The 16,853-nt window shown below is 41.4% G+C and overlaps 1 protein-coding gene and 1 pseudogene across 1 annotated transcript in view; both read left to right on the forward strand.

The window, feature by feature from the left end:
* The first annotated feature begins 3,700 nt into the window (after positions 1–3,700).
* SCYL2 (SCY1 like pseudokinase 2) overlaps positions 3,701–16,853 on the forward strand; it is a 42,515-nt gene continuing 29,362 nt past the window's right edge. Inside the window, exons 1-2 of the mRNA XM_026694282.2 lie at positions 3,701–3,880; positions 13,264–13,468. Coding sequence (XP_026550067.1) covers positions 13,292–13,468 — 177 coding nt within the window. The 5' untranslated portion in view covers positions 3,701–3,880; positions 13,264–13,291. The remainder of the gene's footprint in view (positions 3,881–13,263; positions 13,469–16,853) is intronic.
* On the forward strand, positions 7,249–8,706 carry LOC148130207 (uncharacterized; annotated as a pseudogene).

A 16,853-nucleotide genomic window follows, 5' to 3' on the forward strand; every position in this document is an offset into this window, starting at 1 on the left:
ACTCGCGGGCGCTCGCGCCTGGCCCGAGCTGCGCGGAGGAAGGGAAGCCCGGCGGGCGGGTGGGCAGGCTGCTTGGAGGAGGCTCCGGGCTTCCCCTCCGCCAGGCGTGAGCGCCCGCGAGTTAAAATGAAGCGAAAGTTGCTGGGAAGTTGCTCCTTTTTCCAGGGCTTTGCAAAGGCAAAGTTTGCAGGCTGGAGCGTCTTCCCACCGAGGAGCGGGAAGGGTTCCGCCCGGCGGGCGCGGGCGGGCTGCTTAAACTTTGCTCGGGTGGCACTTTAAAAGCCTGCTCCCAGCACCCGAGCAACTTCCCAACAACTCGGCTATTAATTCATAATTTTATATAGCTTGATTTTTAAAAGGCTGTTTTTATTTATTTTCAGTTCTATTACTTATTCCTGGGAAGGTGGAAAGTTGATTTCTGAAATGATGATTTCGAAGATATGGTAGTAACAAGAGAAGACTATGAAGAAAACGGGCATAGCATATGTGAAGAAAAATTTGATATTTAAATAGATTATTTCCATATAAGTGTTGTATAGATTGTCCATTGTAGTGGCAAGATGTCTTAAGCTGGTGCTGTTTCCTAGAATAACCAATATTGATGAACTGATTATATATGTGTGTGTACTTATTTGTGTACATAAGTATAATGTATACTTACGTATATATGTGTTAAGTGTATATATTGGTTATTACTGATCACTGAATTTATGGTAAATATAGGAATTCTAATGAAAATAACTACAAATAATTCCTTAAAGGAAGTAAGTTAATATATCAGAATATTTTGTGGCAGAGATGACTTACAAATTTTTAAATGTACAGTACATATGAAACATTTAGATTTTAGCAAGATAATTATAATTCAAATGTAAGAAAGCTAGTTCATCTTTTTAAAAATATTTAATCTTGATCAATTTAATAAATGGGCAATTTTATCCAGAAGTCCTTTTTATTAGATCTGGTGGAAGAGAAGGGCAGCAGCTACTAAGCTGAAGACAAAAGTAACATACTGCTGTGTCAGATCTCTTAATAGAGAAATATTCCAAGGAATCAAAATTGTAAGGGGCCATTTAAGTTTTTGAACTTAGAGCCATGCTTAATATAGGGATTCATTTTCAATTCTCTCACACTGTCTAGCCTTCATATTAACAAAAGGCAAAGATTGGACAGCCAAACTTTGTGTGTGAGATCATAAGATGACTCCTGTCCTGGGTACAGGTTGGATTATAAAACATCCAAGGTAACTCTCAACTTTTCAGACCCCGCTATGATTTTACTTCTGAGGAAGGTTTTCCTAACATTCAGTTGAAATCTGTCTTTTGTAACTTAAATCCATACGCTCTTCTATGGAGTTTAATAGAAAAGTGCTATAACATACAGGGTATAAATACCTAGCTCCATGAATGTCTCCTTATAGAATTTAATTTGTAGTCTTCATTGCTGTTCTATAAATTTGTGGTAATTTCTCCAAATCCTTTACAAAGTGAGTTCAAATCTGAATATAGAAAAACAGTTGTGATAGGGACTGACAAAATTTTCAATGCCTGATGCATTTCAAATTGGACATTTGTTCCCACAATATTCAATGATGTACTCTACCAAGTATTCTGTTTTTCATACATAAGTTTAACTTATAATAGGAATAAATATGTATAATCTGACTCCTTTCTATGGTTGTGGATGCATGTAGCTGGAGTCAGGACATAATTTTTTCTCTTAGGAAGGGTGAAATGTCACTAGCCTCAAAAGATGGTAATGTGCTGTCTTTTGAAGAGGCTGTATTCAATGACTTCTTTTCTCCAAAGTTACCTTTTGGATCAAGCTTCTACAGATGATAGGGAATTAATTAGATCTAAAATGAAATGGATCATGTGATCCCTTCCAATTCAGGCAGGCACATGAGAAACAGGAACAATTTATCTAGAGCATTACCTTCTTCAGAATCTGCTTACTGATTAGAGCACTTGACAGCATTCAGTAATTCAGCTATGGTTGAAAAAGCACCTGTGATGACCCATAGTCTCTGAAAATAACCCAAAACCCAAAACATATATTAAAGTCCGGTAAAGCCTTCAACTTAACTTCACTGTTTTATTAGGCACAGTTTAAAGTCAGAAAAGTAAATAATGAGGCAAACAGAAAACCAAAACAAACCGCATTGATGAGAGTTCTGATGCAAGCCGAGATAACTATAAACTCCAGGAAAATAACCGAGAAAAGTCCATGGGAAGAACCAGCCAAGATAAGCCTCTTTCAAGGTGAACACTAATTGACTTCAGCAATTCTAACTGCGCAGTTGCAAACGTATATACATAGCTCCCACCTGCAAGCCATGAGGATCATGGTAATCTCTTCAGTAGACCTCGCTTTTCCCTGATCCTCTCCTCCCTGAGTGACCTAGGATGGAGAGGGGATGGGCCTGGATCCTCCTCTGACTGCTCAGCCGGCCTCTGCCCTTCCCCAGCCTTCTCCACCACCTCTGGAGCCACACTCCCACTTCCTGTTGGCTGTTCCTCCTCTTCCTCAGAGTCAGACTCCACCAGGGGCATGATAGCACCTTTGGGTCTATGGTACCCTTGTCAATGTCACCACTAGGACAAAGGGGGAATCTTTGTTACAGTACATGCTAAAATAAGCAGTCTTCTCAGAAATACTAAAACAAAAGACTTGAGAAGCAACCATCAAGTTTTTTAAATGCAAAGATATTTATGCAACTTGGATTTTACATCCATGATCCATAAAACCTGAACCTTCTCATAACTCTCATATAACATAGTACCTCAATACTATGTAGTACCTGCTGATCTTCAGAATCTGAGACTATATAAATGAGCTTGTATCAGCAATTTCTGTGGCAGTGTCCAATACAAGTAATGATAACCGTAAAGTATGTGTTTATGTGATTTCATCATGATGTATACAGTATGTAAACATAATTTGTGTGATGAGGTAATTAAGCATATATAATTTGCTCTTCCCATTCCTTTGGATATCCAGTTCATACACCGCTGTTTATTAAATAAAGTACAGGTAGTCCTCAACTTACAATTGAGCCAAAATTTATGTTGCTAAGTGAGAGAGTTAAGTGAATTTCACCCCATTTTATGGACTTTCTTGCAACAGTTAAGTGAATCACTGCAGTTGTTAAGTTAGTAACCCAGTTGTTAAATGAATCTGGCTTCCCCATGGATTTTTCTTGTCACAAGGTTGCAAAAGGTGATCATGACCTTGGGACACTGCAAGGGTCACTAAATATGAACCAGTTGCCAAACATCTGAATTTCGATCATGTGAACATGATGCTGCAATGGTCATAAGTGTGAAAATGATCATAACTCCATTTTTTTCACTGCCATTGTAACTTTGAACGGTCACTAAACTGTTCTAAATCGAGGATGCATTGTACTAAGCCACCACACAGTAAGCTAAAACTACGCCCTATATTGCAACGGGTGAAGTCAGCCTTGATGAGAGCCTAAAACCAGCGTCTTCGTCTGAAACTTTCAGCTGAAGCGCTCCTGAGGAACGTTCGCCTGGGGGGAATGGAACGCGTCCATAACAGCCCCGAGTACCGGCCCGGCCGCCTCACTCCAAAGACGACCACCTGGAACAGACAATCAAGTTCTCCTGACACCGAAACTACCGTTGGCGGCGCAAGCAGTGGGCGGAGCTTCCTCCGGCACAACTTCCGGCCCTGAGCCCATCTCCTGTTTCTCTCGCAGTGACAACAAGAGAGGCAGGCGGCGGCGGAAGCCGAGGGGAAGGAGTATCCCGGTCAGGTTTGGGCGGCTCAGGTGGTCGCCATGGCGTAGCCGAGCCTGGTCTGCACTTGGTCAACCACGCCCCACAGTGGGGCGGGATCGTTTCTTCAGAGAGAGGTGAGCCGGGTTGAGGGGGGCTTTCGGTTCTCCGGTGCCGGCGAGCGGCCTTAAAATCTTGGAAAGGCCCCGTTTTTCTCCCTCCGAATCGCAAGGAGGGCCTGAATGGTGTAATCTGGGCAGGCAGTGACAGGGAGAGTTGGGTGACGTTATTCCTCTCGATCGTGGTTTTTGCTAAGGTGCTTTTCTCGATCGGTGGGGAGCGACGGGGCGAAAAAAAGACTAATAGAAGCAAGCTTAACTAACAGGCTCTTCCGGTTAAGAGGAAGGGCTGCTTCAACCTGCTTACATTGTGAAAATCTCGTATCTGTTCTAGGCGTTTATTCATCCGAAAGAATAGGCTGTTATTTGTACATCTAGTCTGACATCTCAAAAAATACCAACGTTTTTTTAAAACAAAGAATAGAAGCACTTTTGCTCTTAGGTGATCTGATAGTTGATTAATCTGTTTTTAAAATGGACAATATAAATAATATTACAGCATATTTAAAAGTCTGTAGGTATATTGAAATACCAAACGGTGCATAAAAGTAATATGGGCTGAGTATATATCATCTGTTTTAGTTGTTCACTTATTGTACCATCTGACAAAATGTGCTTGGAAAGTCTAAGCCAAAATACTTAATGTGATTGTCCTGTTTTGAAAAGTACTGCTTCACAGAAAATTTAATTATTTACTTTTTTATGTATCATAGGTCTTATGAACCTTTTTCTGATAATTCACTAAAAGTAATTTATTGTGAGATATGGAAGCAGTTAAATAGAAATTACTGCCTTTAACACATACCTGAAACGCTACTGATGTTCCAGTCAAAAGTATATTTAATAAACTTCACATTGAAAATATTGGAATTGAAATCCTTATTTCCAGGCTTAAAAAGCAGAGCAATTATCCCCAAATTTGCTTTTGTTATGATGAACTGAAGTCACATGCATTTATGTGATTAAGGATAATTAAACACCTTACTGGATATTTATATTTGGTTGGTTCTATTTTAAATTTAAAAGATAAATTCAAACTATTTTCACAGATATGTCATTTCCCTAAGTCACACATAAAGCAATTTTTGGGTAGCCTGTTTGGAAAGAAAAAGTTCAGTGTGGCATCTCTATAGAGTTGCAGGCATGCTTCTTACAGCAGGTTCTTAAACTTAATTTCTGGCGTTTACAACTGTACTAATTTTTATATCCATAATATTTTCTATATCCTTAAATGACTTGAAAATATTTTTTTCATAACTATTTGGAGTAATAATCATGGAATAATATCCATATATGATATGTATAAATGATATCTCTTATAATTTGTATGCTATTACTCAAGCATGCATACATCAGAAAACAAATCCTTATTTTCCTATACTCTTAGCAGTTCCTGGGCACCTTTCATTTTAAAAGGCCCTACAGAAATGAACTCTTTTTCACTCTTTCCTAAATGTCAAAAGGGGAAAGAGGCATTCTGATCTCAGGAAGCAGATTACTGTATTCCACAATTTTCCTCCATTTTAAACATTCTTCTAAGGGGTCTAGTAAATATATTTTCTGATGAAATAATTTCATTTTAAATCATATTTTTTATTCTTAACAACTAGAATCACTGATTCTCCAGAAGTTGGATATACTATTCCAATTTTTCATTCCACAGTTCAAATATAAACTAATATTAACTTTAATCCAACATATTATGACTGTCAAGCCTGAAGCCATGTGAAAAGAAATCCTGATAGAAAAACAACAACAGAAAACAGCCACAGACATATTTTGAAAACTATATAAATTTGGCACAAATTTTAAAGCCCAGTCTATAAATATATACAGCAAATTAGGCTTGTTCAGCACAAACTGTATTGCCATGTGATTTGAATAAGCTTTAGAAATAACATTGCATAATTATCAAGAAAAGTCGTTTTCTCCAGAGTGGTGTCGATAGGATCCAGACAGCATGGGTTGACTCTGGTCTGCTAGCTCTTTAGACTGAGTTGTTTAAACTGTGGACACCCCTCCTGCTCTCCAGTGGTCCCCAGTTTACAACTCAATCTGGAGCTCTGCAGACGTGTTTGTCAGCACTCTTGAGTTCTTCAGAATTGCAGTTGGAAAGTGTTGGTTGGTTTTTTCGCAGAATTCAAAGGCTACCATCTCTGTTCAGTGACCAGAGTCTTCGGCTCGCATTGCTGGGCTTGAAGGATCTCCTCGCTGCGATTTTGGAATTTTTCCTACAGAGCGTGAGCATTGGTGTGCCTGCTAACTTCCCTAAGAGGGAGCGCAACTTGCGATGGAATAGCGCAATTTAGAGGCACTTGGGGCTGTCTGCCCTTCAGGGAGGTAGCCCCAGATCAGCGGGCAGACCTGGAGATCGGCCTGCTGAAGATCCACTAGAAAGCACTCTTCCCGCCATCATTTTGATCAAGGATCTGGCGGGAGCGCCATTTTTTAAGCATCAGCGCATGAAGACCACGGAGTGCCTGCTTGGCTATTGATCTGAAAGGAGGCACAACTTGGGAGAGGCGCAGTCGGCGCATTTTTGGACTTTGAAGGCTCTCTGGGCTGCCGGCCCCTTAGGGAGAGCAGTCCCAGAGCTGTTTGTACCCATGAGGCTCCGTTCTTTGAGACTCAGCTGGAAAGCGGTTTGCAAAGGAACACAAACCGCAAAGATTTGAAAAGTTTCCCCTTTGTTCTTTACAAGTCGGATTGACAGACAGCGCAAAGACTTGGAAGTCCTAGTAAGCTCACAGGCTGCCTGCCCTGGAAGGAGCACAGTTCCAGGGGGCTGAGTCCGGTCCCGCTCCTTGATCATAGAGACTTGCTCCAGGGCAGAAATCCCTAGGGCTACCCTATATTGCCCACATTACAGACAACATAGTATTGTTAGGGTTATGGTTATTGTTAATATAATACAATGTAATATAATATACTTCTTAGCAATATTATATATAATAAACAATATATAATATTATCATATTGTTAGTATTGCCAGTTAATAGGAGGCAAGTTAAGTTATAATATAAAAAAAATTCAAATAAAATTAATTACATGGGTGAGTTACAAGATGGCAGATACCATTGGCAGTCTGACCGTATCTCAGCCTAGTGTTAAGGCTAGGGCTAGTTTTAAAGGATCCAGATGGGCTTCTACAAGCCAAGGAGGCAGCAGCCAAGCTTAAGGCTAAGGCTATCTCATCTATGAGAGTTTCCAAGGCTGAGGAAAAGGCAGAGCGTAGACTTCAGAAGGCCTTGGAGAAACAGATTGCCAGAAAGGTTGAAGAAGAGGAAAAAATCACTCAGCTGAGTCCCTTAAGTATGGTTCACGAGGATACTAGCTCCCTCTGAGGTAGCCTCTAGATCTTTCCAACTGGTGGCCCGGAGTGGTGGTACTGCGACCCAAGGTTGGCCACCTGGTGGCTCTCAAGAACTTGGTAGTGCTCAGGGAGCCTTTTTGGCTCCCAGGATAGACAGTCTTCCTTTCAGGCGCCTTGTCACCAGGGTGTTGCTGGACCAAGAATGGGGCCTCCTCCTAAGGCTACTTTCACTTCCACTTCGGCAGGGCTCCACCAGGGGAGGGAGTATGATACCAATATGACACCAGAGATACAAAGATGGATTTCAGAGGCAGTCCAACAGGGCTATGTGACTGGCTTTAAGCAGTCCTGCCAACCTGCACCAGTATTGTCAATATTGGCTCACTGCCAAGTTATTCCTGACAAAGCTCAAGTTGAATATTCTGAGTTCGAGGATCCCCCCTCGCAGGTCTCATCTGAACATGATCACTTAGAGAGCTCGGTAGAGGAGGGTGAGATTGAACAGGATCTATCCGAGGACGATGGCAGAGCCACTGACAAGCCTGTTTTTAAAGGGCTTTTTTGGACTCACTTGTTCAAATCCTTACTTTTCAAGGCCAAGAGTGCTACTCAGCTTGATTTGGAACTTGCTGTTCCAGACATTCCTCTGGGTGTATCTGAGCCCAGTGATCTTTTATTTGCTGAACCGACGGAGGAGACAGCCATGATTCTGTCGCCAAAGCTCTTTTTCAACATGGTCCAGTGACAACTGGACTCGCCGGCTGCTTACTCAAATGCCACTTCATTTGATAAAAGATATTTTAATGTGGCCACGCCTCTTGCAGATACTCTTCAGCTCCTGGAAGTGGATGAACTGGTTTTGCCATTAGCATTGTCAGCGGCAATGTTTAATGATGCTAATGACTTCCTCAAAGCAGATGATTAAAAAGTCTGAACTGACACTGCGCAGGGCACACCAGGAGGTGGGATGGGCTGTAAAGACCACTATTGCAGCATCTTTTTTCACCAGAGCATCGCTGATTTGGCTTCACCAAATGCAAGAGCAGGTACCTGCCAGTGACATCAGAACTCACCAGAATTTCAACAGGGTGATTGCTGAGGCAGAGTACACAGCCGATGCCACACTTAATTTGGTGAAGTTTGCTTCTCAGGCTATTGCATCAGCAGTGACAGTGCGCCGTCTCCTGTGGCTCAAACATTGGCAGGCTGACACCAAGCGCAGATGGAAGCTGGTCTCCACTCCATATAAGGGTGGCAAGTTATTCGGGGATGCCTTAGAACCAGTGCTTGTGGAACCCAGAGATGGGTGAAGGATTTTACATTGCATTTCACGAAGGGGCAATAATAGATTCTTGCAATCCTTTCTTCGGTCCTTTCGTGCCCCCTACTACAGACCGAGTTTTCAACGGACTCAGGGTTCCTTCGGTCAGAGGCAGGAATTCCAGTAACCCAGGGCTCCCGAGACAAAAACAAGCCCCAGACTCAAAATAAGCTGGCCTTTCAAGGGGCAGGTCATTTCTCTGATCCAGGTGACTACTGAAGCTCCCATTGGCGGCAGGCTACAACTTTTTGCAGACCAATGGGAGCAGACCACTACAGACGCATGGGTGTAAAGCACGACAAGATACGGCCTCTCCCTAGAATTCCGATCCCCCCTCCCCCGAGGTTCTTTATCCATTGCCCTGGATCAAGGGGGCTCAGGGGGTTGGAGAGCCATTTTCAATCTCAGAGGTCTGAATCTCTATATGGTCTACCGCAGATTCAAAATGGACACTCTGCAATCCATTCTAGAGAGTGTCAGGGAGGGGGATTATTTAACATCCATCGACCTCATGGAGGTGTACCTGCATGTCCCCATTTGGCCAGACCATCGTCAGTTCCTGAGGTTCTCCTATGAGGGCAGGCATCTGCAATACCGAGTCCTGCCGTTTGCACCCAGAACCTTTACCAAGATCCTAGCTACAATGACTGCCCATCTCAGAACCATACTGGTCTGGATACAATGCTAGCTGGACGACATCCTGATACATTCGTCATCCTTCAGTCGAGCCAGGGAGGATCTGTGAATCACCGTGCAGGCACTGAAAACCCACGGCTTTTCAATCAATTTCAGCAAGAGCCACCTAACACCTTCAACTCGTATACTGGGAGCTGTCATAGACTCCTCAGAGGGCATGGTATACGTCTCACCAGACCAGCTGAAGGACATCAAGGCCTTGGCAGCACAAATCCAAAAGGACAGAGTTGCACCCCTGTCATTGCTTTCTCAACTCCTGGGGAAGTTGATCTCTTGCATCGCAATTGTCCCCTGGCATGTTTGCATGCAAGAGCCTTGCAATGGTTCCTGCTCCCATATCAGAGAGCAGGACAGAGCAATTCTCTGAGAGAGTTCATGTCCCCCCGAAGGTCTTAAGATCTCTTCTTGGTGGATGTCCTTGGCGGTCTCCAGGGGGTGTTTATTCAGGGAGGAGGATTGGTTGATGATAACAATGGACGCCTGCCTCCTGGGCTGAAGGGCACATTGCCAAGGCCAAGTAGCTCAGGGCAGGTGGTCAGAGACAGAATTAGAATACAACATAAACTGGCTAGAGCTACGAGCAATGTACCTGGCCCTCCAACAATTCAAGAGCCAGATTACGGCACAGCACGTGCTCTTTCTGATGGACAATGTGGCCACAAAAGCCCACATCAACCGCCAGGGGGGTACTCACTCCCAACCACTTATGAGGAAGGCAGAGTAGCTGTGTTGTTGGGTGGAAAGGAACCTAGCTTCCGTCAAGGCAGAGCACATTTCAGAAGCAAAGAATATGCAAGCAGACTGGCTGAGCAGGTCCACGGGGACCATTCCGAGTGGCGCCTGCACCCAGCTCTGTTCAGGGAGATGACGGATTGATTCGGCATGCCAATAGTAGACCTCTTTGCATCTCCTGCGAACATCCAAATGCTGAGGTTCTTTTCCAGGTTCCCATCACCAGGGTTGGAGAGGGTCAACGTGTTCCAGTGCTGGTGGCCTCGGGGCTTCCTTTATGCCTTCCTACCCTTGCTACTCATCCCGGGTGTGATCAGGAAGATGATCATCGAGAAGGCAGAGGTGCTGCTCCTGGTGTCCCACTGGCCCAGATGTCCATGGTTTGCAGACTTGGTCAGCCTGTCAATCACCAGGCTATGGAGGATTCCCCCTGAAAGGATCTCCCTCAGCCAGGGGCCCATAGACCTTTCGGAGCTTCAGTGCCTCCAATTGGCTGTCTGGCACTTGAGAGGAGAATTCTGACGGGGGATAACTTCTCCTCCCGGGTAATTAACACCATTCAGGCAGCCAGGAGACCATCAACAACTAGAGTTTATGACGCGACCTGGTGGGCATTCTGCCTGGGGTGGGGCAGAGGGAACTTGACCCCATTTCAGTTACAGTGGCCCAACTACTAGACTTTCTGCAGGCGGGGCTAATAAGGGCCTAGCCCTCGCAACGATTCACAGGCAGGTGGCAGCCCTTTCTACGGTCTTGACATTCGGAAACGTAGAGTCCCTGCTCCCCGTGGTCTGTAGGTTCCTCAGAGGTGCTACTAATTTGAAACCACCTGTGGTACATAGGTTTCCCACATGGGATCTATCCATACAATAATATGATTTAATGTTTCTCATCTTTAGCAACTTTAAGCTGTGGACTTTTAACTCCCAGAATTCCCCAGTCAGCTGGTTGGGAATTATTGACAAGAAAATTTGGGAGTTGAAGTCCACGCAAGATGCTGTGGTTGGGAAACACTTATATAATTTGATAGGTTAAGAGACAAATCAATTCAAAATAACTTTTTGATGAAGATATATACATTGTAATATGGAAAATAATGAAGATTTTTCAAAACTAATAAGCTGATTCCAATTTCTGTTATATCAACATATCAATCATCAGGTGAATGTCAGATATTCAGGCTTTTTGACCATAGCCTCCACCTGCTGTTATATCAGTAATCATATGTCAAGAAGATCCCCCCATTGCATATCTGCTGTTTGGCATCGCTATGCATCTTTGAGAGCAGTAAATGGAACAATCATGAATTTAGAACAACTTTGTAACAAAGTCAGTTTCATTTTATTAAGATTAATTATGAATTTGTTCAACTTCATTCAGTCATACATTCATGAAAATGTCCACCGAAGATTTATTAGCAAAGTAACAAGTAGATAAACATTGCAGAAGGCCAGATGGAGGAGGAGTACAAAAATAACTTAGATAGACACCATCCTAATCCACACAATAATTAAAAGGAGGAGGGGAAAAGCATATTCAGACTTGCAAGATTCTGTTGTGGTAGTAAGTCTCAATTAAAGTAGTTTGAGGTTTATGTAGCACCTGTTTCTTGGCCTGGTCTACCTGATAGGGCTGTTACACACTGCCTGTATGCACTTGGTCAATACTGCATCTCCTGTTTGGCTTAGGATTGAGATTCATCATCATGATGACATAAAATCCCAAAATGATCTCACAGCGGTTTTATGTAGGTATTTAAAAGAAATGGAGAAACTGTAACCAGAGTTACATCATACCACACTACCCAAAGATTCAGTCTTCTCCACTAATAACATACAAGTTTGCCCCCTCAGCAAGGAAGAGAACCACTGCCAAACAGTACCCTTAATCAACTCTCTCAAGTGACCCAAAGAATAAAATGGTCCTGTATTTAACTGCTGTGAGATAGTAGGACTAAGAGTATGAAAAATTCCCATCAATGTCCGATTATATATCAGCTGCAACAGGAAATAATGTTGTTTCAGTCCCATGTGCAGACCTTATTCAAAGGGATGCAATTAATTGATTTCTTGAGAATTTATATTTATTCATTTATCAAATGTATTTATTTATCACGTTTGTTTTTGCCACCCATCTCATCACAAGTCAATATTGGTATCCAAGTATAATAGCATTCCAGTTCCATGCTAAGAATGATTTAAGCATTTATTCAATATTAGCTAATTGAATATCAGAAAACTATAACTGGTGATAGTATTCTATTAAATGCAAATGGAATGTAATAGAAATTATTGTGTTATGAAAGATTTTATTCTCAAAAAAGATGGCTCTGTTTAGGATATGTTTATCATTTCTGTAGGAAATATGGTAGGAAAATATTTTTTCTTGAAAGCAAAGTTCACAGTTGATATAATGCATATGTTTTTATTCTGGAATTAAAATAGCTGAGGTTTGATGGTGAAATTACAGTAAAAGCTTGTGTACATTAAAGGAAATAGATTATATAGAATATAGAATAATAGAATTGGAAATTACCTTGGAGGTTTTCTAGTCCAACCCCGTGCTCAAGCAGGAGACCTCATACCATTTCAGACAAATGGTTGTCCAGTCTCCTCTTAAAAGCCTCCAGTGATGAAGCATCCACAACTTCTAAAGGCAAGCCATTCCACTGGTAAATTGTTCTTAGTTTTAGGTTACATTTCTCCTTGATTAGTTTCCATCCATTGTTTCTTGTCTTGCCTTCTGGTGCTTTTGAAAATAGATTTGACACCCCTCTTCTTTGTGGCACCCCCGCAAATATTGGAACACTGCTATCATGTCATCCCTAATCTGTTATCAAATACACAAATACAACCTCAACCATCCAAAATATGTTGCCCTATAAATCATCTAATCCATATCTGTTTATAATTGAACTGTTTGTTCAAATGTTGCTGGATTGCCTGAAGCATAATTTCTTGCGCTGATGTAAGGAGAATATGAATTCATTCCAAGTAGTGCCAAGAAAACAATGGATGGAAGCTCTCCAAAGAGAGATCCAATTTGAAATATACAACTGACTTGTGAGTGAAATAGTCTGCCTTCTAGAATCATGAGTGCTCCATCAGTGGAAGTTTTCAAACAAATATTGGACATTTTAAACACTTTAAATGATGCTAATTGTTAGAATAAAAAAAACATTGTTCATATTCAAAAAGGAATACAAAAATGTTAAAATTCTTTATTATCCGTGGCCTAAGTTTTCATTTAAATAATGAAAGTGAGTGATATATTTAGTGAGTAAACAATGTATATGTGTTAATAAAATTTCCAAAACAATTTTAATTATTTTCTTTATAGGCAAACGTACTGCAGAATTGTCATAACAATGGAGTTGATGTTAAATAAATTGAAGAGCACTGTTACAAAAGTGACTGCAGATGTCACAAGTGCGGTTATGGGAAATCCTGTAACCAGGGAATTTGATGTTGGTCGGCACATTGCTAGTGGTGGCAACAAACTTGCTTGGAAAATTTTTAATGGCTTTAAAAAGTCAACAAAACAGGTAAGCTTTTTGAGAAAGAAATCTATATAATTACAATGGTATTTCAAAAGAGAGTATGTAGTTTACAATGGCAGAATAAAAGTTGTTGACTATGCTCAACGTTATGTTTGTGGAAATGACGTTCATATATGTTCCTGTTAGGTTTCTAAAAATGTCTCAATATTTAAAAGTTATGAGAAAACTAAGAGAATTAAATATACTATAACTTCTTAGATTTCAATCTAAGGAGGTTGTCTTATCTGTAAGTAGATATATGAAGTCTATCCTAATCTATCTCAGACGTGTCTGCTGAATTGCTATCACATTTTTATCATTTTATTTACTGATTTTTAAAAGTGAGCAAATGGTTAGTTCTTAAGCATGTTAATCTTTGGGCAATTTTTTACACTTATAATATATTCAAGTTATTCTCTATTTTCTAATCTGTCTCCCACTTACTTCTTAGGAATGGAGTTAGGGCCATTCTTAAATTCCTGCTTGCTCCACAGAAGGTTTTTAGTTATATATGTGTAGTAGGTATGTATTGGCATGTTGCCCTGTTAAAGTAGTATCATACCTTTTGGTGTATAAGACACACTTTTTCCTTCCCCCAAAGTGGGTGCACTTTTTCCTTCCCTCAAAGTGGGTGTGCGTCTTATACAGCAAATGTTGTCGAAGCCCCGCCCACCTGCCAACCCCCACTCTTTGACCTCTGCCTCCCAGCAATTTGCCTCCTTACAGCAAACAACAAACAGCCTGGTCAGCTTCAGCACAGCCTGATTAGCACAAGTAGCTGTTTGTTGGTAGGATCGCCCTACTGACAATCAGCTGTTTCAGGCTGCAGGGATTGCCATCGCCTATTGCCGCCTCCACGCCTCCCATTTTTAGCCTGTTCCAGGCAGCAGGGATTGGATCGGGTGGAAAATGGAGTGTGTGGAGGCCAAAAATGGGGTGCCGTGGCCAAAAATGGGGCATGCAATAGGCGATAGCAGGCTGAAACAGCTGATCGTCAGAAGGCTAATCCAACCAAAAATCACCTACTTGTGCTAATCAGGCTGTGCTGAAGCTGACCAGGCTGTTTGCTCTTTGCTGCAAGGAGGCAAATTGCTAGGAGGCAGAAGCAGATTTTTTTTTTCTTGTTTTCCTCCCCAAAAGCTAGGTGAGTCTTATACTTTGGAGCGTTTTATAGTCCAAATTTGTATTTGTAATTGCTAGTGGATGACAGGAATTAGGCTGAAATATATCAGAATTTCAGGCATTATTTGGGAGAAATGGCATTCAATAACTATGACAAAGAACCAGCAATATGTAATTCCACAGTCAAGCTAAAAGCTCACTAATTTATATTTTGGCTGTGACATGTGATTAACAATTTTAATACAAACCACTATGATTTTATTGTGTATCTCATGTCCTAATAAATGTGTGGTATGTGGCCAAAGAGATCTAAAATTAAGAGATCTAGATTCAGTAAATATTTCTGGCATAAAATATATTGAAACATGCTATCCCAGTGGTGGCTAACCTTTTGGGGCTCCTGTGCCAAAAATTGTGCTTGTGTGCGTGCACTTGCGTGCCAGCACCCAGAAGGCAATGCATGCGCCCCCCCCCCACGCTCCCTGCACATCCGCGCGCAAGCCCCGCATGCCCCCCACGCTGTCCCCTTACTTGCACTGCACCTCCCAGCTGATTTTTGGCTCGTTTGAGGCCTTTTTCAGCCTCCCAGAGGCTTGAGGAAAACTTCTGCAGCCTTTAAAGGCCAAAAAATGGGCCTGTTTCGTCACTTCCGGTATTTCTGGAAATACAGGAAGTGATGAAATGGGCCTATTTTTCGATCTGCAAAGGCTTTCCTCAAGCCTCTGGGAGGCCGAAAAAGGCCTCAAACAGGCCGAAAATGAACTGTGAGGCACATGTATGTGCAGTATATGCGGCTCGCGTGCCGGCACAAATGGCTCTGTGTGCCATCTGTGGCACGTGTGCCATAGGTTCGCCATCACGGTGCTATCCCTTTGTATATATGTGTTTGTTTATATACTGAACTCTTCCCAGTCCTTCATTGAAAAGCTATTGTACGTACTGTCTGCCCCCCTCCTATCCATTTTTCCTTCCTGAAATTCCTGGGTTTATCTCTTGGTCTTTGTATATTATGCATCGGAATATTGGCTGCTGTCAGGTATTTCAAAACATAGTTTTGCTTTATTCAATTGCATTTCTTTCTGTCCCTGATTGTCAGACCGTATTTCTCCACTTTGGTTTTGTTACAGGTAGTCCTCAAGTTACAACAGTTTGTTTAGCGACAGTTCAAAGTAATGACAGCACTTCGTCATTGCACCACATCCACAGACACATGGTTGCAATTCAGGCACTTGGCAACTGAATATTATTGGTTGCACATCTTGCAATCATGTGATCATGGTTTTAACTTTTTTTGCTAATTTCCAGCCAAAAAAAAGACCATGGGAATGTTGGATTCAGTTAAGAACTGTGAGATTCACTTAACTGTAGTGATTAGCTTAATGACCAAATTGTCATAAAATCAGGTCCAACTCAACTGTTAAATGAAAATATAATGTATGTAGAATATAATGTAATTGTACAGTTGTGGAATTACAGGTAGTTCTCAACTTCAACCACAACTGAGCCCAAAATTTCCATTACTAAGCACAATAGTTGTTAAGTGTGTTTTGCCCCATTTTACAACCTTTCTGGCTACAGTTGTTAAGTGAATCAACTTTCTCATATACTTTGCTTGCCGATTGGTTGCAAAAGATGACCCTGGGACATCATAAATACATGCCAGTTGCCAAACATCACATTTCTAATCACATGACCACACAGATGCTGTAATGATTGTATGAAAAACAGTCATAAGACACTTTTTTCAGTATCATTTTAACTGATTGTACAACATTGTAAATGGTTGTAAATCAGGACTTATCTGTATAAACTGCCCTTTATACTTTAAAGTACACAATTTTACATAAATGTTACAGGGCACTAGTTCATCTTATGTAGTCTACTACATATCATCTGTTTTGTCTAAGCAGCTTTCTAAACTTTCTAAAGCCTCATGCTGTTTATTTACAAAATATATGCGGCACCTTTTTTTGCCCCCAAAAAGTCATATGCTAACAATTATAAAAATTAAAATTGCATGCTTTCTTTTAACTGAGATAGGAATTTTAATTGGGATCTTCTACTTGCAAAGCATATAGTATATTACTGAATGATTGTGTTCTGGCCAAGGCTTCTGAGATAGTAATTACGCACACGCTTATTTTAAAAACAACTCTTCTTTTATTGCAATGCTGGGAATTATTTTCATTCCCAACCGATAATGACTCTCAAAAAGTCCCTGGAGAAAAGCACCCACCTTTCTTTCCTGTGAAGTGCTTCCAATAACAGA

This window comes from Notechis scutatus, chromosome 6 (genome assembly GCF_049901735.1).
Source record: "Notechis scutatus isolate UNSWTSFEM ecotype Mainland chromosome 6, rNotScu1.2, whole genome shotgun sequence".
NCBI classification, from domain to species: Eukaryota; Metazoa; Chordata; class Lepidosauria; order Squamata; family Elapidae; genus Notechis; species Notechis scutatus.